Source organism: Syngnathus scovelli, chromosome 12, assembly GCF_024217435.2.
Source record: "Syngnathus scovelli strain Florida chromosome 12, RoL_Ssco_1.2, whole genome shotgun sequence".
Taxonomy (NCBI): Eukaryota; Metazoa; Chordata; class Actinopteri; order Syngnathiformes; family Syngnathidae; genus Syngnathus; species Syngnathus scovelli.
The window spans coordinates 2,264,590-2,291,591 of NC_090858.1; the positions used below are offsets into that span (position 1 = coordinate 2,264,590).

A 27,002-nucleotide genomic window follows, 5' to 3' on the forward strand; every position below is an offset into this window, starting at 1 on the left:
TACTTTTGTAGCATACGGTATTTTCTATAGGTTTATTTTAATAAAGAAAACATAAATGGCCCAAAAATTTAACCCTAATAAAAGTTAAGGCCACCTCAAGACTTAGGTCATACAAAATTTCCTTGAGTGTCTTTTAAAATCAAAGTATTTCTGCAGAACATGGCAGATTGAGAAAAATCCCACTGGAAAATTAAGCCGTGAACTCAGCAGCAAACTCTGCCATTGTGTGTGTTTGCACCAACGCGTGCACTTACTTCTTTTCCACTCATTTATAAATGACCAAGTGTCCCCCCCCCCACCCCCCACCACACACTTATGCACACAAAGACATAAAACAGGCTAAAAATAGCAAGCCCCGTGCACGTGTGTACGTGCATGTGTGCTGCCGTCCACATCTGTCATGTTAAAGCTAAAAGTTAGCCTAAACATGGAAACTTTTTACTTCCCTGCGTGTCGGAGTGTGTGGAATTACACACACGCATATGCACACACTGTGGCAGAACAAATGGAAAGATGGTCGCCACATAGCTCTACGGTGAAGTGATGCGGCAGGCAGCCTGGTGTGTGTTTAACTGCATCGGCATATCGGATTTTAGTGGTGTGTGTGTGTGTGCATTGTGTGTGCGGTGATTTAATATTAATGCTCCCTGATGGAGCGTTGCACCACTTCCTCATCAAAGCGCAGCTCAGTAAGGGAACAAGACTCTTTAACATAGAGCATAACAAAACACTTAAAGGGCCAGCGTACGATAGGCGGGAATTGCAGAATTATGCCAGATTATGCCATATATAATTCAGATGTGGTATGTACTCTGTAGACTGACAAAAAGGTTCAGTGTAAGTATTTTCTTTTATAAAATGTTCATTTGGATTTCTCTTGTCTTGCAGTGATGTGATTTTTTTTAAGGTGAAATTTAGAAAAAAATCTACAAAACAAACTGACAAATAACTTGTTTTCAAATCAGACGAGTAAAAACTGGTCAAATATAAAAAATAAAAGTAAATTATTTGCAATTCTAGTAATGACACACGAATTTGATGCATAATTTGTCTTTGCGGGCCACATAAAATAATGTGGCGGGCCGCATCTGGCCCCCGGGCCTTGAATTTGACACATGTGGTCTAAATAAAAAAAAAAAAAAAGCCTGAATAAGACAATCTGCAAAACAAGCGGCATTTTTAACTCCATTTAAATATTCCTGTCCACGATATCACAATACTACTGTTATTTTTTTTTTACCCGTCATCATCTCATTGCTGAAATATATGACATTTTGCACGTGGCAAACACCGGTGATTATTACTCGACAGTGAAGTCGGAACAGTCTTGGATACGAGGTTAAGGAAGGCTGTCAGGTGCGTTGCTTATCAAGCAACAACAGCGCATTGCCAGCGGCCATGCGTGCACCTTGTGTGTGCAGATAATGCTGCTTCAAAGCTGCGAAGCCGAGAGAGACTCCACTGGTGTGATATCGTGACACTCCTTGCACTCATACTGCCGCATTAGTGTGTGTGTGGCATCAAGAGCCTGAAGTCATGGAAATAATGTAGCCAGTTTACACTGCTCCTCTAAACAATGAGGAATTGACTGTGTGTGTTTGTGTGTTTTTGTGTACGCGTGTGTGGGAAGGGGGCTGGGTCAAGAGGGCTGATGAAAAACGTGCAAAAAGAGAAAAGAGTGGTGATGTAAGGGGAAACTTTTTATCAGCTCTGTCTGCCCTTTCTTGGCTGGAAAATGATGCAAAATCGTGTGTGTGTGAGTGTGTGTGTGTGTGTGTCTTTAGTCAGCAGGAACAGAGTCAAAAGAAGCCCAAGTGGCATTTTCCCATTTTCCATGCATGCAACATCACTTGAAGCAAACAGCGGGTCAACATCTGCAAATGTCTTTGGAAATCGGAAAATCAGATGAAATTGAACGCATCGTGCAATGCTGGCCAATCAGAGGGAAGCGTGTTTGATGGTGAATGGAAGACACAACAAAAACGTTTTACGATGGATGGTCTAAAAATTGACCTTGACTATTATCAGATTTTTAAAAAAATAATTTTCCTAAATTTCTCCGAACAAAACATGAACTTTAATTGTGTCTAATAGACGTCCGATACATTCCACCAAGTGGTGATTTTTATTAGCTATAAAATAAAAAATGCATTCTGATCAAGAACCTTCTAGAAGTGTTTTATGCCACAACATCACCAATCACATTTTACATCTCCAACTTGTCTTGTTTCTGGACATGCTTGCTCTTGCCCAAGCCCACCACCGCTCGGGTCCGCAACAGACCGCCAATCACACTGCCGGCCAATTAGAAGTGGGTTGCCTTGGTTACCGGTGCACACGCTGGCACTCTCGCTTCTCACCTCCGACAGCTTCCGCCTACTCGAACGATGGAATGAGGAACGGGTGAACAAAATACAAGATTGCGCGACTGTGATTCCAGCATTTTGAAGCGAGTTTGTTTGACGAATGCAATCACAGAAAAATAAAACGGTCTATACGGAAATAACAAACGGAGAGTCGCACACACCCAGGGTCACCTCGGAGGAGCGATCAATTAAATCTCAGAGTTACAGCGCATTCATCTCAGGCTGGAGGAGGGGGGGGGGGGCACCTGAGGAGTTGCCGGAATTGAGGGGGTTAAACCAGACGAGCAGCAATTGTGGAAAGGATGGAGAATGGAAGGAGGAAAACACGGGGAATCAAGCAGATGGCAGATAATGAAATGAAAGCCAAGTGTGGAACTAAATGGAGGCAGGGGGCCCATGAATCAAAGCGCCCAACACCTTCATAGCTGTTCCACTCTTGCGTAGCTCTGAATTTTGCACGACATCACTTTTATCTAGCGAGAAAATTAAGCAAAGTGATGGAAAATGCTGGCAAAAAGAGAACTAACAATGCACATGTTAGGAAGAGCATTTTTTTGGGGTTACTGCTATGGGCTGGAAAGTGGAAATCCAGTTTGATGACTCGGCATAAAAGATAAAACTAATAAGTCAGCGACCACAAGGTCAGAGCTGGACCAAATATCTTGTGTGATGAAGGTCCCGCCCCTGAAAAGATTCATAGCACCAAGGACAAATACGTTCCCATTCCTGGGAAAGAGCTACAGCCTTGAGTTACGGCCTTGAATTTGTAGCGCTTATCTGTCATTTTACAATTTTTTTTCCACCTAAATAAATCACAATGCCATCATTTTTCAAAGTAAAGTCACTGTCAGATTTGAGATGGGATATTTATATCTGTTGAATTGTCTGTCTACATATTTTGCTGCACTGTTGGTGGGCACAATGTTTAGCATTAAGCTAGCAGGCTGAAAAGCATACTTAAATATTATATTAAGCAATATCAGCCAAAAGACGGCTGGGCATAGATGTCAGCGTGGATTTCCACGACAGAGAAAAAAAAAACGGTTTACTCTACCATCGCTGCAATTTAAGGATACGATTACATCAAAAACAAAAACAATGTATTGCTTCATGTAGCCTCCGGGCCTTTTCAGGTTTTTCTGATCGTGTGCCTGATTAGCGTAGTTGCAACGTGTCCATCACACCAAAACAAGAAATTTTTGGAATGTTTTTTCCTTCTTCAAGTGAAAAAGAAAGAAGGATAGCAAATGCTGTGACTCGGGTGACGTGTGAAGGCGCGAGGAGGTCCTGCCACACCGCCTCCACCACCATCTTTAATTCAAATGATGATTTATATTTCATACGGACTCGCGGGTGAGTGAGCGCGTTTTGATGTTTGGGAGAGAACAGAAGCGAGAGGCTTTTTCGTGGAGTTGCCACCTCACTGACTAAAGCTTCCATGTACTGTACGGGAAATAAAATGGAACGGAAATAAACCAGTTTTGTTATTAAAGGCGTTTAAAAAAAAGATGATGAGAAGATTTGATTTCTTGAACTGATTTCTCAAACTTTTTAATTTTCAGAATGGTTAGTAGATTTAAGTCAACAGGATATGCACGTTTAAAATATAACAGGAAGTTTTGCCATTTTTGGTACGAGTTCCTGAATTGTAGTGAATGTGTCTTGTGTCAACCTTATCATGAATTTAGAACTTCTCCATCTGATTTGAAAAACCAGTTGGGTGTAGTTTTCCAGTCATTCACATCATTAGCTGATTTAGCATTTTTAGTTCATGTTAGCGAAAGCTGGAACACGTTGCTAACGCTTACATACTTAATCCTCCAAGTTGACATGAGCCCAGACAGACATAAGTGGAATCTATGGAGCTGCTAATAAACGTTTCACGGAGGGAATCTCTGAAGTGACGACGGGAATGTCATCATGATTCATGACCTCCTTGTTCTGTCGCTATCCCTCATTTTTTTTCCCCTCTATTCACCAGACTTTTGAAGCCGTACACACTCAAAGTCAAAGCTACAGTAGAACAGAACACCCGAGTTCTGATAATCAAATGCCTTGATTATCCTTAAAATGATGATGATTGACGAAGGGCAGAGTCGCGATTACCATCCACGATGTCCGAGCTTTTGAATCCTCGGCGGAGTCCTTCCCCCGACTTAATCGCTAGCGATCGCTCCCTCCCAGCCTTCCTCCCGCTTTCCTCATCCTCTTTTCATTTCCTGTTTCCCGCCTATCGCCAACTCGGGATCGCCTTGATTTCTCGCTTTCCATTCCACGCCGAGCTGGCTGTCTTTTCCCCTGCGCGTGACCGATTGTCCCAGTCGTCACCTTGTGTTTTATTTTGATGATCACGTCTTGTGTTTTCTCTTTCTGACTTTCTTGTAGAAAACACGTTCTACTGTTTCAAAAATGAGAAATTGCGTCTGTAGGTTCTTTCGTAAAATAACACTTGAGACTTTTATTGTCCTTAAAAAGAAGACATAACATTTGAATCTGCCTTTCAAAAGTCTGAAATGCTTTTTTTTCATCAGGAAGTGAAAAATAGCTTTAGGGGGGTGAGTTATAGAAAAAATTTATGAGTGCTACTGAGGATTTTTTTTTAATTTGTTGAATTTTTGAAGCGTAAAAGCCTCGAAAATGACAAGACCTAAGAAGCAGTTCCAAGAGGGACTTTGTGTCTTGTCTGAAGAGAATCTTTTGGGTACAGTGCTTTCCTTCAAGTGTGGAATAACACATCAGATCAGTGACAGTGTTATTATTGCCTGCAGATCATCACATAATCCTCGCGTAAACCTCCGCGACTGTTACGTCAGAGGGAAAAAAAAAACACCGTGTTGACGTTTCTTGGAGGAGAAGATTAAGAAAGTTCACATCTGGCAGACTGAAAAACAGAAGGATAGGAACCGATGATGACGTCGCAAGCAAAACCCAGACAACGATGAGTTGTCTTGCTTTCAACTCTTAACCTGACGGACCCATCTGGTTCTGGGAGAGCTACTCGAGCTTTAACGATCGAACGTGGGCGGGCACGCTGACCCCGGAGCACATCTGTCGCACTTTGAATGATTCAAGTCAGTATGACAAATACAAACCTGTAGAGTACAGCTTGTTGTTGGATTGTGGAGTGTGCTAGCGGAAATAGCTAAAGTAGCACAAAATGGCCACTTCAAACCAAAATGGGAGATTTTTTTTGCTGTGTCGACTCATGATAGCCAAGCAAGTGTCATGCTTCCAAGTGAAACTGGCTTTGGGGTCCGAATTTTACGCACTACTCATCTGATCGAGTTAGCATCCTCCATCTTTACATATATAGTTGAAATTTGGAAGTAATCTGACAAAATCTGTAAAGTCTTTGAAGGACTTTGGGGAAAATGCTGATGATGGCTATCAAAAGGTCACTTCAAGATTTTTTTGTGTCTTTTCAAGCGTGGTGTCTTAAGATATTTTGCTAATGTTGCTAAGTAAAACTCGCTTTGGGGGATGCATTTTTAAAATAGTTCAGTCGGATAAGTTCATTTTTGAAGTGATGCAAAGCACGCGAAAATGTCTCCTTCGTTTTTCGTGGGTCAACTCATGATCGACTTGCCAACTAAATTTCATGTTGCCGAGTCAAACTAGGATCAAGATTTTCAAAATACTCAACGATACTACTAAGCTAATTTTCAGGAGTAAAGCTATCAAAGCTACACTACTTTAAATATAATTTTTTACCAGGTTGAATAGAACTGCTTTTTTTTCCAAAATGACGAGGCACACTTGGACAAGAGTCCAAATCAATAAACGAACGGCAATGAATGCATCACGTTGTGCGTGCCAGTTAAAAACAAGTGTCGTCAAATGACTGCTACGTAGTGTGCTGATAAATACACAATGTTCCCACAATATTCAGTCCAAATACAAAACTAATTAAAACGAAGGACGAACATAAACATGAAAGCATTTTGTGGCATGAAAAGCGGTGAAGGAGAAGATTTGGCCTATCCAAACATGCACTCGTCTTCATTCTGGGTTATTTATGTACGTCTTTGTGCCTCTTTACTTCCCTGAGACAGACACACACATGCACGCACACATTCTGGGGGGATATGCGGTCTTTCAAGCCATTCAATTACACAAATTGCTTCGCTTCGGCCACGCTCTGTTAGTTTCGGCTATGGGGTAATGGCACATGTTTGCAAACATGTCACACACTCATCCATGCAAGCACAAACACATGCACAGTCACATCGCAGACTTTGTCTGGTGTCCCGAGTGTTGAGTTGAGAGGAAAAGGCCGACTCAGCATTGGCGTTGCGGTGGGGGGGGTTAGCTGGGTCGCTCTGGATTTTGAGCAGATTGGATTACCTTTACCCAAAGTTGGGTCAATTATTTTGACCCAACTAATGTGACATTTGTAGAAGTATTTTAGTTTAATTTAGGATTTTTTTTTTTTTTTACAGTATTGTTTCATCCCTCCATGTGGAGATACTGCCAACTACTGGCCTGGCATGCACATTACAACCTCAAATCACCATCAATGAGAGATCACCAGGTTTATTATTCAGACAAATGGGGGTGGAAAAAAAACTCTCTTAGTCGTCACGGCAACAATGTAGCGAGCGACCTTCTACTTTTTTCGGGCTAAAGACACACACAGAGGTAATCAAAACCTCTTTCGACAAGATCATAATATATATTTTAGCGCCAAAGGGTCTTTTGAAAAGTTTCAGTCTTCCGCCACGGGAGGCTGAATTTTAATGTCAGAGCTCGGGGTAACGACGCGGCCGTCTCCCTTGGCAACACCGGCCAACGCAAACGTATTCTCTGGTGCTTTTGTTCGCCTTTCCAGTCGCTGCCAAATCCTCAATCTTTGTCGGAAATGCTTGCATCGCAGCAGGTCTCGCACATGGCAGAGTAATTTATGGACCAGGAAATCAAACTTTAAAATTCACCCTTTGTTTTTCCGAGAAAAGGGAGAGCGGAACTTCACACTCGGCTTGGGCTTTGATGAAAATCAAAAGATCTTTTCAGGGGGATAAAAACCACTGTAGTGAGGCGACTTCTTTCAAATGTCAGGAAGATTAGAAGAGAAGGTCCGCTGATGAGATGAAAGAGTGGAGGTGAAGTGTTTTAGGAGGGAAGAGGACGGAGATGAAGAAATGACATTCTGTGAGTGAATCAAGAGTGTGAAATATGATATCAGGTACAGCGATCCACCGGAAATTGGGTCTTCAATTATAACCGTCTCAAGGACCCATGCCGGAAATTGAACAGGAAGTCGGCCATTTTGATTTGAAGTTGTGGTCAAATGTTCTAGCAGCCAATAGAGATGCTTAATGTAAACATGGCATCACAAAATATGTTTTGATTGGTTGTTAGGCTACTACACGCTCTTTTTACTTAGTGTTGTCGATTTTTTAATTACGCGGCTTACATGTCGCAGTCGCCCTTGGCTAGAACTCTCGCTCACTTTCTCTTTCCCTTCATAGCCTTGAGTGTATGCTTAGAACGAAGCCCTGGTCTCAGCAGGCGGTTCTTTTCGGAAGTCGGTGCCGGCAGATGATTAGCACAGATAATGTCGAGATGGAGCAGAGAAGGGGAAAACAATAGCCGAAGTCATCCTCAGCTGCTTTTGATTGGATTGCACAAGTGCGAGAAAGAGCAAAAGTTTTATCGAAGCTCCCAAAAGTCGATTAATTCATCAGAGGAAGAAGACTCAAGTAGCCTAATAATAAGCAGGTCGCTTTCAGAAAGGAGACTGCGTGTGCGTTATTAATAAGTACGCTAAGTAGGTCAGACATTGTGGAATTGGCCTTCTTAAGATTATTAATTTTTTTTGTTACAAGAGTAGATACTGTGCTCACGACGGGAGGCTAAGACGCTTAAGCGGCTTTAACACCTTCCCTCATTAAACTTTGCTGTTAGCGGCTACGCTACGTAGCGGCGTGTGTTTGTGTACTGCTGAAGCACCCCGGAGAATTAGCCCGCTAGAGGTCAAAGCACAATAGACCGAGGTGTCAGCGTGTGTGCCTTCACGCCGAGATAACGTATTACCGCAGATTTGTATTCATTTCACAAAGATGTACTTAAACTCTGACATGGAGACACCCGCCGTGCTCGAACACTCATCAGTACAGTGGAGAAAACGCGGTACACACGAAGTCCGCTAAGTCGACTGATGAAACAACGCGGTCGTTATCAAAAAAATATTTCCCCGTTCTAGATTCAGTGAGCGTAGACAAGATCGCAGGTAGCGGCTATTCTATTATTACCCGCCTGAACCAGGACAGCGCAAGTAGGGAATGGAAGCAGGCCGGAATCCGCTGGGAAACACCAACCTTGCCTTTTTTAAATCCCCAAAAGCAACCCGCTGGGAAAATGAACGGGGGCTGACCGCTGGGAATAGAAACGAGAAGGTCTGCTCAGCCTCTGAGAAAATCTGTGACCTCACTGCATGCCAGAGAAGGAACGCTTCAACGTCACTTATCTGTTGTTGGAGTTTTGCAAAGGGCGGGACGCGACCAAATTTAGCCAATTGAAAAGGGCGAGTTATTGGGGCAAGATGTTCATTTTTGCTTTTATAAATGAATGCCTATAGGGGGGCGTATAAGTAACAAATGTGATTTTAGGAAATGTTTGCTTGAAGGACACCTGGAAATAGTCAACAAAATGGCCGCTCTAATTGCAGACGTGTTTTTTTTATGGGGCATAGCTTCTTCAGACATTTTGAGGTGTCTACTCATAATAGACTTGCTTATCAAATTTCAGGTTGCTAAATGAAACTGACTGCGTGGGCTGAATTTTCTGCCGCATGTTCAGACTCTAATGAAAATGGATGAACTGCCATCCTACTTGAATGTGTGTGTTTGTGTGTGTGTGTGTTGTGACAGATGTCCTTCCATGCTGCTTCCCAGCAGAGGGACAAGCTTAAAGTTCACTGGGGAACGCCTCTTGACATTCAACCTCTGACACGAGACAAAGTGCTGGTGAGACAACAAAAAGGCCGCACACAAAATGCAACGTACGCAAAATGCACGCCCTCTTAAATACCTTAGTCTTAGATTTATTTATATATAGTAGTCCAAAAAAAAATGACATCGTTCTGACCTTTTCCAGCCCTCTGCTGCTTTCTAAATAACTACAGCTCCACCAGGAAGCAGCCTCCACAAAACAATCTTCCAAATGCTATTCATAAAGAGCAAAAGTTCAATTTACATGGCTGGAAGGCAGAGAAAGATCTCGGTGGGTCACCATTTTGAATTTCCATCAGGGTGGACCCGCGGGGGACACTTCACGATGCACCTAGCTGCCTTATGGGTTTAATGTAATAGTCTGCTTGGAGAGCTGAGCGAAACTCATCAAGTGGCCACCCGAGAGGCCCGGCTGCGACCTCCTGACCGCCTTAATGAAAAAAAAAAAAAAAAAGAAATGGTGGCGGAATGTCCCGGGAAGCAAAGTCATTAAGCGCGAGTAATGACTTATCCCGGGCTAGAGAGTCGTCGAGATGGAAGGTGATAGAAGTCGCATTGTAAAATGATCTGGAATACGGCCTTCGAAAAATGAGTATTCTGTTATCGCTGTGGGGATTACAAGTTGGTTTAAAAAGCACCTTGGAAAAATTCTGTAAAGAATTATCATGCGGTCACACACACGGCTTTCGTTTTAATGGGGTAAACAAGGAAATCGATGAGTGTGTGTGTGTGTGTGTGCGTGGACAGTGAGTAATGTGTGTCAGCGTGCATGGCCTGCTCTGATAACCCATGATGAAGGAGGAAGGCCTGATCGATAACACACACACACACACACACACACACACACAAATACACACACACTGTACAGTGGTTCTCAAAAAAAATTGCAATAAATATAATATATTGACGTATCGTTAAAAAAAAGGAAACAAATGTAATGTGGGAATTTATTGGTCCTTCCTTCCCAACTTTTTAATTGCAATGATTAATTGGGGTATACATGCTTGTTATGTTTAAAATAATAAGGGGGGGGGGGTTCTTAGAAAAAAAAAAAAATCTTCTCTCTAAGTTGTAGAAACTATACAGTTTATACACACATACCAGTGCAACTTCCCTTTTTTTTTTTTTAATCTTCACGAATGGAAACATTCCTACGAGAGTCCCCGGAGACGAAGTGAGAGTTCGAGGGCAGGAAAGGGGTGAAGAGAGTCGAGGGAAATAGAAGTCTGTGCGGCTCGGATTGAGACGGAACCTTTAACACTGCCCCGAAATTCAACCTTTTTGCCATGTTGCCATTCTTTGGACAAAGGCAGCAAAATGTAACGCTAACAGCAAATTTAAATTGAGAGGCGGAACAGATGGGAGCGTGTGTCAACTGCGTGAAAATGGAAAACTGGATGATGTTTAACACCCAACTATCATCAGCATTTAATTATCAGATTGCAGGAATCATAGTTATGTGTCACTGATTAAGAGGAGGGTTTTTTTTATTTTTTTTATTTTGCCATAAGTGAACTTGTTGAAAATATACTTCCAGTAAAAACTATCTGCAATTAGTTTGGATTCAACTTTAATTGGACTGCACTTTAAAATGCAGGAGAGATGACTTTTCAAAATGTCAATTTAGAGAGCTCCTGGTCAGCAAGTTGTGCTTTTACATTCTAATTAAATCTGAAAAAGACTTGAGTCTACCTTTTAGAGTTTTTTTTTCTCATCCCACACAATTTAAAACTGCTTCCAGGTGCCCACCAACAGCGAACAACATGGCTGAATGCGAATGAAGTGGACCATCATGAAAATATGTTATATCGCGTTTGAGGTTTCACACACACAATTAACTGTACTATTTTTTTTCTTAATTAAACCAGAAAGACATGCTCTGATTGTCAAGGAAGAAACAGATGAAGTCGTTATTAACCACTTTGTTAAATTGAGTCTCGTATGTTTTTTTTTTTAAATTTCATACCTGATTTGTTGGCAGGCACAAATGTAGCCGAGCGATTCAAAGAGGCCGTCCCTAATGGTGACCCTGGTGGAGCGCTAGCTGCTTGAGGCTAAGAGCGCTACTTGAGTGTGAGGTGTCTAAGAAGAGCTCACTTAAGATGACTGACCTTCGTTGACAACGGCTGTTATTGACCCACTAGAAATTTCTCCCGCACAGCGAGCACACCCTGAACGCGTTTGTGCTTGTTTATGTGTGTCGTGGGCGTAAACTTGGATTAGGGGGAAAAAAAAAAACCCAACATTTCTGGGATACTTTTTGTGCTTGCATTTTTAATGAAAGTATTCGCAAGATGAAATTGAATTGTTTTCGAATGGTACATCCCTCAGCGTTAATCGGAAGCCGCTTTGATTTTCCAAAATGTCCGTGACCCTTGTTGTAAACAGTCACAGCAAATGGGAAGTGTGTACTTAAGAGCTCCAGCGCCAATCCAGACATGAACGGGAGAAACGCTCATCACAGCTTTAATTACATATTCGACTCACTCCCTGCCTCTCTCCTCCTCTTGGCTCCAGTTTACAGCCAGACGTTTGTCACTTGGCCATCTTCCTTGCGGCTTTCTCTCTCTCTCTCGGTTTCCCTCTGGGTGAAGCAATGGAAACAAGACCGTGGCTCTTTCCATTTCCCCTCACCCCCTCCCTCCTCCCGCCTCTTCCTTCCCCGGTTAATGCCGAGACGGTAAAGGGAGTGGACGAAGGATTGGCGAAATTTTTTCCCACTCTGGCAAAATGTAGTTCTATCAAACTTGGTGTATTTCTGCGTGTGTGTGTTTGAATCAGTCGACGTCAGCGCTTGCTGCCGATCTCTTCTCCACAGGTGTGCAGATAAACACTTAAAGCATTCGCAAATAGCTTTCACCCGACAGCGGGGTTCTGATTGTCCTCTGCGGGCCCTTTGCACTGGAAGTGTGATTGCAACCATTTCAACTTCAAGTTAAAAGTTACAATGTATTATGACCAAGAGGCTCACCGATATTGAATCAAAGTTCGAACACGGAAGATAGCGAGTAAGAAATATTGTAGCCCCGGTAAACAAACACAGTGCGGCTCAGCTTCTTACTAGCTAGCATCATGGTAATGTTTTTAGCGGTATAGCAGCTCGTCATATTGAGCCAAAACAGAAGACTATCAAACTACTGATGTCGCACTTTTTATTTTGTAGCCATCCAGCGAATCCCCCTTCAAGGGAATCAAACCGTTAAAAAAGGTATAGGCCGCCCACGCTACGTACGCGCTAACCTTTAACATCATTAGACTTCTTTCATCTCTTTGAGGACGCTTGTGCTTTCATTGTAATTTCCTCCCACTCGTCAGCAATCTGGACTAATATTACGGCAGAAGACGCCCACGGTAGGAAAAAGAAAAAAAAACATCCCCTGTTGATTGAAGGGAGACCAGAGACCAACTGGTGCTTTAATATTTGACTAAAACGCTTCGGGGGCTCGCTTGTAATATGGCGTCTCCACTTTCATGCACGAAGATGTGTCGGACCGATTGTGTGAGTCTCCCAGATTGACTTTTTATAATGGCGGCGTATTCCGAGAGACTATAAGACTATAAGGCAAACATTAAAATTACTTTAATTTCACGCACTAGCCATCCAGCTTTGTAGTGCTAGCGATATTGCTACTGGAGGGGAACGGAAACAAATGTTGGACGCTTAAAATCGGAAATTACTGAAGTCAAATGAAGAATAACTTCACCAAAACGATATTAGTGGTGGGATAGACGTTGAACTAATAATGCTTTTATTACGAGTAACAAGTGTGGCGGCAGGTCAATCGGTAGCTAGCGTGAAAAACTAGCAAGGAGGCAGACCATTGGGAAATGTGAGCATTATTCGAATTTAATTTATATAACTATATAATTTATATTAATTTATATAACAAATTTAATTTAATTAATTGATTTATATGACTATTAATTTATATAACAAATTTAATTTAATTGATATAAGTAGTATATAAATATATATATTGGGGAAATAATTATTACAAATACACAAGTGGACGAGCAGATGAAAAGGAAAATGTATGTCACGTTCAAAGAGACGATGAGCGCATAGCGATGAAAGGCGTCGAGTAGCCCTGAGAGAAAATTAGCGGGAGGTTGAAGGAACATCTTTTGGATGTGGATTTACGAGAGGGGAGGAAGAGGTAGAGCAAGAAGATGGCCCCAGGCCTTTCTCTTTAGCTTCTCCCTCATTCTCCACCTCATACTCATGGGAGTCTGTTAGAAAAGGATGATAACCTACAATATGGCCTAGTTTAATTGTATGCATATAATATTTTTAAGTTTTACCCCTTCCACATGCTTTCAATGCATTGATCAAAACTGACTTCAATCTATTAAGACACTTTTTAACTTATATTCCTTCGAGCCTGTTCTCATCCTTTTATTGTAAAAAAAAAAAATATAAAAAAAAGGAAACCATCATGCAACATAACCTCGAGGGAATATAAAAAAGACTCACGAGTTCTCCTGGTATGACTAATGCGGCAATTTTGCATGAAAGAAGCTTAAGTTACATGAATATGCTTTTTTATTCAGTGTTGTTTTCAAAGCAAACACTTCCAGTTTTTTGTGAACTTTTAAGTTGAGAAAGGGGAAGCTGTCAGCGGTTGGGTTAGTCCGGTGTAGCTTCTGGCCCGACTATAGGATTTCCTTCTTTTATTTTTTTTGCTGACTTTAACCCAACTAACACGCACACAGTTTTAGCATACGATGACTTTAGCAGTGCTGTGCTAATGCTCAGGTCGACTGTGACATTTTAGGGTTTTTGGTCAGAGTCATAAGAAGCTTGGCGCCGGCGGCGGACAGATTGTGTTGTTCTTCAGAGTGTGTGTGTGCATGTGTGTGTTTGTGGAAGGATTCTGAGTCACCACAATGGCTACTGGTAAATGAGCTCCATTCTGTTATGCTGTTATATTGCAAGGTTGGGATGAAACATGCCAAATCATATTTTGCCATCAAGATGAATGGAAATGCCATTAATCCATTCCAGTCTTTACAAAAAAATGACTTTCTGATTTTTTTGCAGAGGATAAAGAATATATGTCTATGAAAACTGTTATAGTGACAGTCTACATGTGTTGCTGCACCCTTTGTGTTCAAATACACAACATTTAAAGCCTTTAAACTTTGCCACGTAGATGCTAATCATTAGCCTGCCAACGAGGGTTTTGTTTATTATTTTCTTTGGCCACAACTCCTTTAACTTAGCTCTCCCTTGGCTCCACAATTATTTGTTTTTACCCATAAATAGCTCAGATTCAGTGTTGATTACGTCTCTAACTAGTATGTCGTACATACACAAGCCACTTTGAGGATCTGAGCTTTAGCGCTATTGCTATCAAATCGCTAAGCCTGGGATTGTACACCCTGGCGCTCCTGCAGATCAGTTTACACTGCAGTAAGCGTGTGTGTGTGTTTGTGTGTGTGTGTAAGATCTATAATGCCATTTCCAGTCTTCACCTCCGATCCACCGCAGTGATCTGGGTCGCTAAGCGGCACAAATCAGCTTCTCCTCTGAGTTATCATCACTTGGTTCATCATCCTTACATTCTCATCGACAGGAAAATGTCAGGATCATGTCGCAATGGCCAGCTTTGCTCTCTAAATGTCAAGTTCATCTTTATAGACAAGTTGCACGCAAATCATCCGATTCTTAAAAGGACGGAAATCTTATCGACGTTAATACCTCAGCATGGTGATTAGTCACAAGTCTTCCAAGTGACATAAATGAAAAAGGTGCTGACTTAATGAAGAAAGAGACAAGTGTTCCCATTTGCGGCCTAATTTTTCGGCGAGAATTTCCAACCCCTGATTGATGAATTAATAGATCCTACACCATGTTGGCAATATTCCGTTTGGAGTGCTCATTAGATTGGTGCTCCTGACAAAGAAGGCTGAGCAAAGTGACAAAAAGTGCTTGTTTTACAAAGAGATCGCTCCCTCGTGAATATTCCCCGCTTTGCAAAATGCATGTAAATATAGTCAGTCGCAAATGAGCGCAATCTGGAGTGTGCTTTCATCTCACTGAACAATCTGTGCTTTTATGTTATGTCGCCACGAGCACGTTTGTACTCGAGTCCATTTCTGGTTCTGTCCTTTTTTGGACAAGCTCCTCTGGTGTTGGACATTGCCCACCAAACTATGCATGCTATGCTAACGTGCTGTAAACACACAACGGCTACACAGTGACGAAGAAACCCAGGAATAGGTGTAACAATGCGCTAACGGCGAGCTAACGTGGATAGCTAACGACCGGCCGCTACGACTCTGTTGAATCTCTCGTTTGAAAGAAGTGGAGCGAGTTGACGCAAAGGACAGAGCTGGAGCTGAAGGAGAAGAAAAGGATCTTATTTGTAAGAACAAGGCGCAGTCGGCGACTCGCTCTCCAACTGGAATGAATCCAACGGAGAACAAAAGGGAGGAAGAAAAGATGACATCCTACTAACAGTGAAGCAACGTTTAGATTCAGAATTAAGGCCACAAATATTAGTTTGAACCCTAACCCCTAATTTCAAGCCCATCCTTGACCATAATAGAGAAATCCAAGAACTAATATTGTAAAGTAGTCAGTATAAGAAGTATCTTGCATCATACTCAGTTTCTAAATAAAAAAAAATAGCTCCACGAAATACAATATGGAATGAAAAAAAAACCACAACATTGTGTCACTGAGTGTTTTTCTCGCCTCTTCTGCTCCGCATTCATCCTTTCCTCTGTTTCTCTGCATTGATTACTCGGTGGCACCTCTTCTTTCAACCCTTTCCCCCCCTCCATTGATTTCACAGAGGGCCTCCTCGGTGTCAGCGTGGTACAATAAGCAACATGGAGTACGAGAGAGGCTCAGCCGAGTGTGAAAAGGCTCACGACTTCTTACTACAATTTGGCCGCTGTTAGCGCCGTAACCCAAGGCAACACGGGACGAATAAGACGGCATGAGGTAGACTGGGGGGGTGAAAAACACACAAATGATGTGTTTAATATTTGGATTAGTTGAAAAAAGAGAACTGAAGAATACCGTTAGCGATGTGTTTATTGTAAAAACCGGTTGTACCAAAGCCGTAACGGAGTTAGGAGAGGTTTGTGAAGTTTAACACATGACATTTACTTCTCACGCCCAGTTGTGTTAAAAATAATTACTGCTGATGTCATGGAGTGTCTTGATCGTGGGACGATATTGGCACTGATATGACGCTTGAATGGGTTCTGTGCGGAAGGCACAATAAAACTAAAACAATGATATTAATACATAATAATAAATGATAAATAATAATTGTAAAATATATTGAGTGAGTTTTGGGGGGTTCATGGAAAAAAAAAGTCTTTTCAAATTTTAGCTGATGAAGCAATTATTAATTGCTGATCTCATTTGACCAAGTGATGAAATCTCCACAATGGAAATTTCTCGACAACAGATTTTGATTTACTTCCTGGAGTCTCACCCTGACGTCTCATAGTAGTAACCTGGGATTCCCTAAGTGACGATGATGATGAGCTTGCCAATCCCTTCGCCAACCGAAAACATTTGGCCACCACTTGTAGTGCCCCAGTGACCAAAATAAAACAGAGATGGGCTCCCAGCAGCTGCCAGCCAAAAAAATACAAAATAAACACTAGTGCTAAACAATTAGCCTGCACGTCGTCATCCATTAAAGCCACTTAGCCCAAACAGGCAACCCGGCCAGGAACTTTCACAAGCTTTTTATGACTTTGTTTAAAGTTGTATAAGGATGCTTTAAATTTATAATTATAATCCAGAGGTGGCCAACCACGTCCCGCCCCAGGATTTGATCTGGAAAATGCACAAATCTATAATATGAATTTCAAGGATATATTATATAGATAATTTTTGGTAAATAATCAGAAATAACCTTTGTTGAATGCTGAATAGGAAAGTAGTAATTAGTATTTTTACAGGAAGCTCATCGATGACACATACAAGCGTGCTCGCCCTTTCAGTTCTTATTCAAACAATTTCTCCCAACTTTGTTTGCATCCCAATTCTACAATTAACAATAAAAAAAAAAAAGAAAAATCTTTACTGTGGCTTTAAAATCCTCAAACTGAATACACACAAATCCACATACAGTACATTTACACACGGAGGAACCCAACACTTGTGAACATGCGTCTCAAAAGGCCAATCTGTGCTGTTTAGTGGAGTGTGAAGTCCCAGTGTGCCGTGTGTGTGTGTTCTGTCTGTGTGTGTGTGTTTGTGTAGGAGGGAGCCTCATTTGAATCTGCACCTCGTTTCTCCTGCCTGTTTATGGAAATTGCATAAATGGCGCAGAGGAATGTGTGTGTGTGTGATTGTGTTTAGAGTCAAGAGCATTTTTCAAGCTCACAAGGTCCAAAACTAGACAAACAATTCGTGAGTGCTCCTACGTTGGTCTCATCCGTGAAGCTCTTACAGACGTCATTATCCAACATTGGCTACGTGCGAGGAACAGGCTGCCAGTCCTCATCAGTGTGTCTAATTTCAATAAAAAAAGAACCGCTGACCTACTTCTAGTACCAAGCCCATCTGGACCAGGTTTTATAGAAATGGAAGATGAAGTGTGCCGTGAGGTGCTCTCGATAAAGAGGAGATGCCAGGCTTGGACGAAAAAAAGGCTGCAGCGTGAAGATTACAAATTCACATTAAAATGTGTCTATTGTCCCTTTGAACCTAGTCAAATTTTAAAATGAATAATTTGATGGATGACTGACGCCTCAAAGAACGAAAACACTCTTTGTGTGATTGACGTATTGTACGTACTCAACTCGTCCTCATTTGGGAGAATGCTAATCCACTAAAGTGCTTAAGGAAGATATTTTAATTGCCAAATAAGGCCTTTGTCGATGCTTTTAAGAGACATGCCAATATTGGCCCCTTGGGAATAAATAAGGCAGTCGAGAAAAAAACAAAAAACTTTGGCACCATTAATGAATAGAATTAAATAAAGCCATATTTTCTAAAAGTTAATATTCGCTAACATGCACGATGAACACAACGACTAGAAATAATCAATGAAGTCAGAAACGTTAATGTAATTGGGGCAGCAGTAGCTCATCCGGAAGACTCTAGAATGACGAGAAACAGTGCAAGCAGGGGTCTTAAACGGATAATCACCGAGCCAACACTCCAATCATGGACCGGTCGAAATACTCGTAGGCGTTGGCCATAAACCAGCGAATGGTCACCATGGCGAAAGGTCTATCGGTTCAAAGCTGTGAACTTTATGGCGGTCTAGTAAGAGAGAGATGGGAGGGGGACCTTTACCGCAATGGCTGATTTACGATACAGGCTCGCCCACCATGCGCTAGTATAGAACCCCGGGTTGCACAAAAAAACAGGTTTCATGGCAAAAAAAAAAAGACAAACGGGTTTTTGTTTGTCTGTTTATAACTTTAAATGTGAGCCTCGGGGTGTGTTTGTAATGCTTTCCGAAAAAATACAATATAATAATCGCTCCCGAGGGTAGGCGTGAGTAAATCTTCTTGTCAGTTTCAGTTTAAGTGACAATGAGTGATAAGCTTGCTTCATCACCTCATGCACAATGGAAACACGTCAACCTAGGTAACTCGTAACAATTGTTTTTTGGAAGGTAAAGAGCATCCGGTGGTAAATAACCGGTTATCCTTTTTTGGGATGGCAAATAGCTAAAACAAAAAGCCCGACTGTTAATGATTGCCCCTGCAACGCCCCCGTACGATTCATCTGAAAAACGGGTGTTAGCCTTTGGTGTGCGTCAAGTTGACGAGCTTATCGATCGGCAGGGCTGTTCGCAGGGTAATCCCCCCCCCCGTGTGATTTATCGGAAACTGCCTCTGCATTTAATTCCTCCCTGCTTAAGATTTGAGCAACAAATAACCCAGTTTCCCAACATCTTCAGCCCGGTGCCACGCGGCGGACGGAACCTGCTGAGCGTGCAGAGCGGGAGGGGGATCGATAAGAACCCTAAAACAGATTAAACAGACGGCCGGTGGAATCCAAAGAGCAGTGATAGATTCAAGCCACATACAGTAAGGGAGTCGCAAAAAGGTCTCGGACTTAAAAGTCTTAACCTATGGCAAAGACCAAGTCAAGTTAACTCATTCTGCCTTCAGCAGATCAAACCAACGTCCTCATGGAAACCGAAAGACAAAGGAGAGAGGACAGATTGATAGAGATGAAGAAAATAGGTGTAAGAGTTGAGCGAACCATCGTTGTGACCACATCGCACCTCGCTTCTTCATCAACAGCATCCACGATAGTGTGGCTACTCACAAGATCTCGTCGTTCTGGAACTCCAGTACGCCGTGTGCGTCCTCAAAGTCCTCGCCGCCGCCCCGCGCCGTCCCCTCTACCGTCTTGTAGGGCACCGTGACCACGCCGCGGGCGCCCGACGTCCTCAGCACTTTCACCTCCATGGTGCCCACGCTCTCGCTCACGTGGAACACGGGCTCCTCGAACGTGAAGATTCCGGCGTGGTCGTCGTCGAAGATGGTGACGGTGGCTGTGGCCGGCAGGCCCAGGCAGGCCACCGAGTCCACGTGGTTAGCCGACTCGTCCTCCGTGGGGTCCTCGCCTTCTGTTGTCAGGACTTTTACGTTGGACAGGTGGATAAGGAAGTTCTCGTCCTCCTCGAAGATGTCGTCATCGATGATTCCCACGCGGATCTCTTTGACCGTCTCGCCAGGTTTGAACACCACCACGCCCTCGGTGAACTCGTAGTCCGAGCCGGCGTTGGCTGTGCCGTCCTCGGTCCGGTACTCCACGGAAATGGTCTTGGCCAGGTTGCCGCCGCGTCGCATGACGTTCACCGCGACCGTGCCGCAGTTCTCCAGGCACTGGTAGGTGGCGGGTTCGAAGAACACCTTGGAAATCGGGTCATTGTCGGCGGCGTCGGAACACATCTCGTGCATGCTGACGGCCTTGCGCGCCTGGTCGGCGGCGTGTTTCTTCAGGATGTTGCCCGCGCCCGTCATGAGTCTGGTGGCTTGGCAGCGATAGAAAGCCCGACTTTTTTGCTGCTGGCTCAGAACCTGGTAATTGGCTAGTTCTATTAGCTGCTCCACCTGGATACAACACACACAAAGGAGGGTTGGGTTTAATACGGGACGATGTATTTATTCAGCAAAATTCTAAGGGACTTTCTCCGAGACATATATTTCATGAAGTACTAGGCAGATAACAAAAGACGTACTTGTTTAATTTCACACTTGATTGGTGAGCAGGCACTGCAGAGACCCAGCGATTTGTATACAAGCAATAAAAAAGTCAATTGTTCACAATATGCAGATGCGTCACAAGATACATTGAGCTTTCCAAAGCATTAGCTTAAAAAGTTTGCGAAAGGTTCTTCTGCAGAAAGATAAGATCATTGAGATTCTTCCCTCGCCGCCGTCCTTGTATTCCCCTTTGGCATGTCAAGTCAGATCATAAAAGTATCTGGTATAGCAAAGGTATTATGTCAGCAGATAGGATCTAAAGCAGCGCTGGTGAGCTTAAATCATGCTGTGAAGACGACCTCGCAAATTCACTCGTACTGGAAACAAGACTATCTTGGGACATGGATGCGCTTGTAAAGCAAGAGAGTGAGGAAGATGCGACTATAAAGCAGAGGAGGTGAAACCTGGAAATAATACTCAGCTAAGAAAGCCGTGTAATGCCTCACAAAACCTTGCATGATCTGTTTTAGGGCGTTATTAAATCTGTGAGTGCGCCTAATGTCGGAATTCATCAGTATGGCTTACCGCTTCCTCGTTGGTATAAGTTGATTGCAAGTCTTATTCGGGCCAATAAGCATGGAAACTGTTTGGCTGCACATTTATTGGCTTCCATTTTCTGAATACGATCCCAACTTTGAAACTTCTCCGAACTCTAATGCGAACTGTTAAACCTGGTTATCAAAAGGTAAGCAAAGCTTGTTGTGTTAGCATTGATTAGCATTAGCTAACCATGTTACCAGTGTTTTGGTGTCTGACCTCGTTCGATCAGATCAAAGAGCCTTGTCAGGACCTAGTCAAACCAGTTCTAGCATTCATCAATTATTGTCGGAGTGACGTAGACACACAACAAACAGCCTCGGACAAAGAAAACTCACCTCTTTGTCTGGATGCTTCTGTTTGAGCTCCTTGAGAATCTTGGCCATGTCTCTACGGGTTTCCTCCTCGTCCAGGTCTTTCTCGTCGATATCCAAACCCAACGGGCCGTCCAGGAAGTCCACGCCGTGAGAGTTGAGCATCTTGCCGTCCATCTCGATGTCCACCTTGAGGTGTTAGGGAAGTCGGCTTTAAAAAATTGTGCTCAAGGGACAGATTTGATTTTTAAAAGTAAATGTATAAAGTCAATAAAGTAAACAAAGTGAATAACAGTTTTGGATGATGTAATGCAGATACAAATAGCTCACTTTAAAAGTTGACGTGTGTTTGACCCGCTACAATCCAAAAACCAGCACCACTGGTTTTCGCGCAAGTGGCTGCCAACAACTAATTTCATCAGGCAGAAACAAGTCCATCATCTGATTTTTATTTCATTTTTGCAGCCGTCAGGGCTCTCGAGGTTGTACAGGCTTGATTGAGAATGACTTCCTTTTCTACTTGAGGCAAATTGGCAATTTAACACTGTGGGAATTTGCATATCGTCACCCTCCGAGGCTGACGAGATTCTTGTTTGGAAGGAAACGGAATCTGAACTTTTCATAAAAGAAAACCCCCTATTTTCAAAGCACTAAAGGATTGCATTCACTGGCAAGACTCCCATCAAATGAGTATTTGCTGACAAATAGGCGCAACACATACATTTTTAAGTAAGTCTTAATAGTCAGATTTTTTTCCTTCCTTCTGGAATAGGGGGATGATGTTGACCTGGCAATTATCTCCCTTAAGATTATATTTTAATGGTAAACAGTGGTACATTCCTTTTATACCACCTTAAAAGTCCATACATTTTTTGGGAGGGGGTTCAAAGTTGGCTTAAAAGGTATCTCAGAGTTGGTTTTCCAGTCTTGGTTGTTCAGTAACGGTTTTGCTAAAAGAGTTTCAAATACATCGCAAGCTAGCAAAAACATTTTAGCATTGGTAGCAAAAGCAAGGATGGAGCCGGACCAGTCCTTGATGAGTTTTGGGAAATTTTGGGACTCAACTTCAACATCAGTCTTCCGGACATGGCGAATGTGAAAGTGCCTTTTATGCTTTCACTTTTGTTTACAGTTTCCAATGTGTCACGTCATTTTTAATGGAACCGAGTGAGTTGAAATGAGACAACTGTGACAAACATCACTGATAGCAAAGACGACCAAAAGGTTGCCTGGAGACGACAAAGACGAAACTGCCCGGTAAAATAAAACAGCGCTAGACTTTTAAAGATAAGCCTCTGAAATGTGTAAGAGAAGCTTTGAAGAAGATGGCGAGCTCAAACTATACCTTAGAAGGAAGCGGCCGGTCGCCTTCGGTCTCGATGATCATGCCGCGCTGCTTGCCCGTCCTGTAGCGCTTATACACGTACTTGTAGAAAAGCAGACGTCGGTCGGCCACCCAGGCAAAAACCACGCAGATTGGGAAGAAGAAGAAGGTAAGCAGGGCTTCCCACACCTGGACTACGCCGGGCGAAATGACCGAGAGGATCAGGTAGAGCCAGATGTAGGCGAAGATGCTCCAGGAAGCGGTGACAAAGAACACCCGCAGGTGCTTGACCTTCCTGGTCTCGCCGTCAGGCACCACCCAAACGCAAATACCGATGATGACGAACATGTTGAATGCGGCCGAGCCCACGATGGTGGAGGGACCCAAGGTGCCGGCGTCAAAGCCGTGGCCCACCACCTCGATAACAGACAGCAGGATCTCCGGAGCCGAGGAGCCCAGGGCCATTAGGGTGAGGTTGGACACGGTCTCGTTCCAGATGCGCACCGTGGTGGTGCTGGTCTCTCCGTTGGGTTTCTTGATGGTGATCTCCTTCTCCTGTGAGGTGATCACCTCGATGGATGCCATGAAGCGATCGGCGACGATGGACACGCCCAGGAACATGTAAACCAGAGCTACAAAGTACACAGTCGCCCGGGCTACTTTGTCGCCAAACGACGGGTTCATGGGTTCCCACACGGGCAGCATGACGCCGGGCGTGCACTCTTCTGCTTTGCCGCATTCCGTTTTATTAGTGGACACCGCCGACACTGAGCTGCCTAAGCTGGGCTCAGGGGGCGCACCGGCCAGCAAAGGCTGAAGCCTGACGAGCAGAACAAGGGCGATGACTGACAGCTTCGGAGCCATGTTGACGTGAGGTGACGATCAATGAGGATGTTGAACCTTTAAGAAAAGGACACAGGAGGAGCAAGACTTGATTAATGCTTCAAATGCTTCCTTATGACTTTTAATTGGCTATAGTCCTACTTGTTGCTTTAAGAAATCAATGCTGTGAAATATAGCCTAGCTTAAATTGCCTCTGCAAAATTAATGCAGTAGTTCATTGGGAAGCAGAACATCAAAAGGCATCTTTCAGATGTTTGCGTTGCTTAAAGGTCGGGAAGTTCAAATAACTCAAAGATAAACTTGAATTTCCATCATTCGATAATATGCTTGTTAGCCCTACTCGGCCCACGCGGAAATCCGCGGGACGTCTGTCCCCGCGTTCACCGATAACGGTCTCCGGTTGACTTGTGGTAAAAAGGTTTGCCGAGTAAATGAGGTTACAGCGTAAACACGTTTGGCCAGCGGTGATGCTGGGCTCTAAATTGTGTTTTCAATCTGGCTGGCAAGATAACAAACCTTGCCGTACAAGTCAGGAATTTACAAGCGCTAAGCAAACATTCAGTGTTTACGCCACGATGGATCGACGGTAACACGTGGCACAGGTGTCTCTACCTGGTTTTAAATGACAATTTCCAGGATACCATTGTGCTTTGGTCTCGTGTTGAAATAACGATGTATTAAACAGACGAGTGACAGTATATCACTTTAGGACTCGGCCCCCGACTGAACAATGTGGTCATTTTCTAGCCTAATAATCGTGTTTAAAGCTCAGCGGTGCGCCACTGACGCAGACGGTTAGAGGGAAAAAAAATAGGAAAAAAAAAAGAATTGTCTCAAGTGAAGAAAAGGGATGAAAGAGCCCAAGATGGCTGAATTATTTATCATCTCAAATGCCACACAAAGATCGCCGCGACCGCACGAGACGAGGAGCTGCTGCCGGATCAAGATGAGGTAATTTTGGCTTAAGGGAGCTCATGGGATTGACGCTTCACGTACGCATCATATCTGGAAAAACGTGAGATTAATGCATGTAGGATATTATTAAGGAACATCAAGACGGCTTTTGTGTTATCTTGGGATGGAAAATGATGAATTAGGATTTTTTGCACGGTGAAAACATCGATTATTAAGATGTTGAGAGACTATTGATAATGACGTGGCTGCAAATAAAGCAGAAAAGTGTTGATGCACTTATCGATATTTGGTTGTTTGTTTTCTAGCGCGCTAAGCGAAAATTATACAGCAAACAACGTTCTCCGTGTCGGGCTTTGTTATTGATCGCAACCTTTATGGATTTAAAAAAACACGTCTGCGCAAATTAGCTCGTTGGAGTTTTGTCGAGCTATAATTCCACGTAATTTTATACGATTTGTCGGAGCTAAAAGGTTTACTTGATCAACTTGAGTAGTTTTTCGAAACCTTTTTTCCTCATAGGACAAATATATGGTAAATATCATTGAAAATAAAGTCAAATCTTTCTAAAATCTCGTTTTTTTTTTTATTCTTGAGACAGTGACCTCATTGAGTGAATCAACAAGGCCCAGCCAGACACGATTAATCAACAATCGTAACGATCGTTGACTCTATTATTATACTCATCCCAAATTCAATTACAAAAGCTTCATGTTGAGCCAACGCATCTCCCTCGTCCATGATCACACCGCGTCTCGTTTATTTCCTGCGCACAATAACTAGCGGGGTATCGAGCGCCAAGCAGAGCAAGGTGTTTATACACCCCCCCCCGAACTGTAACTCATCAGAGGGAAAATACCGTAATTACAGCAAACCGTGGTCATCCGTTGTCACATTATTCCGTAACTATGGCAATCAAACAATACGCAAAAGGTTTATTAATTTTATAGCTGCTGTTCTAACCAAGTCTGTACTTCGTCTCCGCCGCTCATAATGGAAAGAACTAGCGATTGTTGATTGATTTTTATGCCCAGATGATTGTAAAAGTCCAGCAGACTCTTCTATTTGTCATACTTAAAATTCAATCAATAGACCGTGTTTACAATTTCTTGACAAATTAAACACTGCGTATACTCATAGCGTAATCCCGTTTTACAATGGGTGGAATAGAATTTTTATTATTTTAGGGGGGTACGTATTAGGTAAAGTAGAGGAAGCGTAACTGCCTCTAGCTCGACACACATTTTGATTACTCAGTAAACAGTGCAGCTCAGCTTCTGGCTAGCAAGCAACATAGCTAGCGATATACTTTTGAAAGGACATTAAATCTTCAGTGTTTATTTCCATTTTAAGTATCATTAAATTACCACTTGTGTCATCTAAAAGGCATCCAAGATGAGTTTTAACAGAGAACAAAAGTAAATAAATTACGAGCTTTTAATCGATAGACAAAGGGAATCAAAGTGTGCATTAGCAGGTAGCAGTATCAAGTACGCGTGTGGCTAATACCGGAGAGCTTTGACCCGCTGAATGCTGGCAGCTCCATTGATTTCTAATTGAAATATCACATTCCATAATATCCCCTCGCGAGCTGGCATGAAAATATGCTGGGCTCGTGTTCAAAACGGAGCTAACTCGGTGAGGGCAAAAAAAAAACGAGCTCATGCGGAAAAGAGCCAAAACTTGTGTCACTTTGACACAACGGTATCAAAATTAGCCACGACGTCAAAAGTTGGGATTTAAAGTAAACGAGGAGAGCAAAATAAATAAGAAACATAATTTAAAAAAACAAAAAAAGAGTAATGGTGCGTATCATGAGATCGATGTTGACCTTGAGCTCTGCTTTTATGTCCCATCCAGAGATGACAGCAGTGGGGTATTTCATTTTGGAAGTCCAAAGGGGCCACCCGAGGTGTCTCATTTCATGACAAGAACATTTGTCAGCTCGCTGTTTGGGCTTTACACACGCCTGCGGTTCCATCCATCATTAATCATCTTTTCTTTTATAGCCGCCGCTTCCGAAAACGATCACAGAATGGTCAGCAACTAGGAGGGTAAACACGTGCTAAAAATAGTATCCACACATCGATGTAACCATTAATCGGTTCAAGGTCCGGTCATAGCTGCACAGGTTGTTCTGTAATGCCATCGACATCACTTTTTGGCCTTCCCCCGATTGTCATAAGTTATTGCGGCAAGGTATGCGATGGAGGACTCTGAAATAATTGATTCATTAAGAACCTGCTCCAAAAATGGTTTCAAGACGCTTTCACCAATCATCAATCAATTTGAGTCACAGATTGCGAGAATGCTAATTCCATCAACACGCCGTACATTAGCCAGGCTGTTGCTCTCGCGTGCTAATTCCTGAGCTCGTTTGGATCGGTCCACTAGCAGCTAACATGTACGGTTTATCGAGAAGCAACGGGATTGGGAGGGGGGGGGGGTGTACATTTGGTATACACATACCAATGATGAATAATAAATGTATGTTGTCGTAGTACAAAAAACAGATGAAACAAGAACGTGGCGTGAAATATGAATATTCAGA

The 27,002-nt window shown here is 42.9% G+C and overlaps 1 protein-coding gene across 3 annotated transcripts in view; it reads right to left on the reverse strand.

The window, feature by feature from the left end:
• The window catches only part of slc8a1b (solute carrier family 8 member 1b), a 56,656-nt gene that overhangs the window by 27,673 nt on the left and 1,981 nt on the right, over positions 1-27,002 (reverse strand). For 2 of the 3 annotated variants that reach the window (XM_049736923.2, XM_049736922.2), the window contains exons 2-4: positions 22,718-23,596; positions 21,397-21,561; positions 19,578-20,368 (exon numbers count right to left, since the gene is read on the reverse strand). In XM_049736923.2, the coding sequence (XP_049592880.1) occupies positions 19,578-20,368; positions 21,397-21,561; positions 22,718-23,560 (1,799 nt within the window). In that variant the 5' untranslated portion in view covers positions 23,561-23,596. Of the gene's footprint in view, positions 1-19,577; positions 20,369-21,396; positions 21,562-22,717; positions 23,597-27,002 lie in introns of those variants that run through there. The other variant, XM_049736924.2, reaches the window with a different exon arrangement.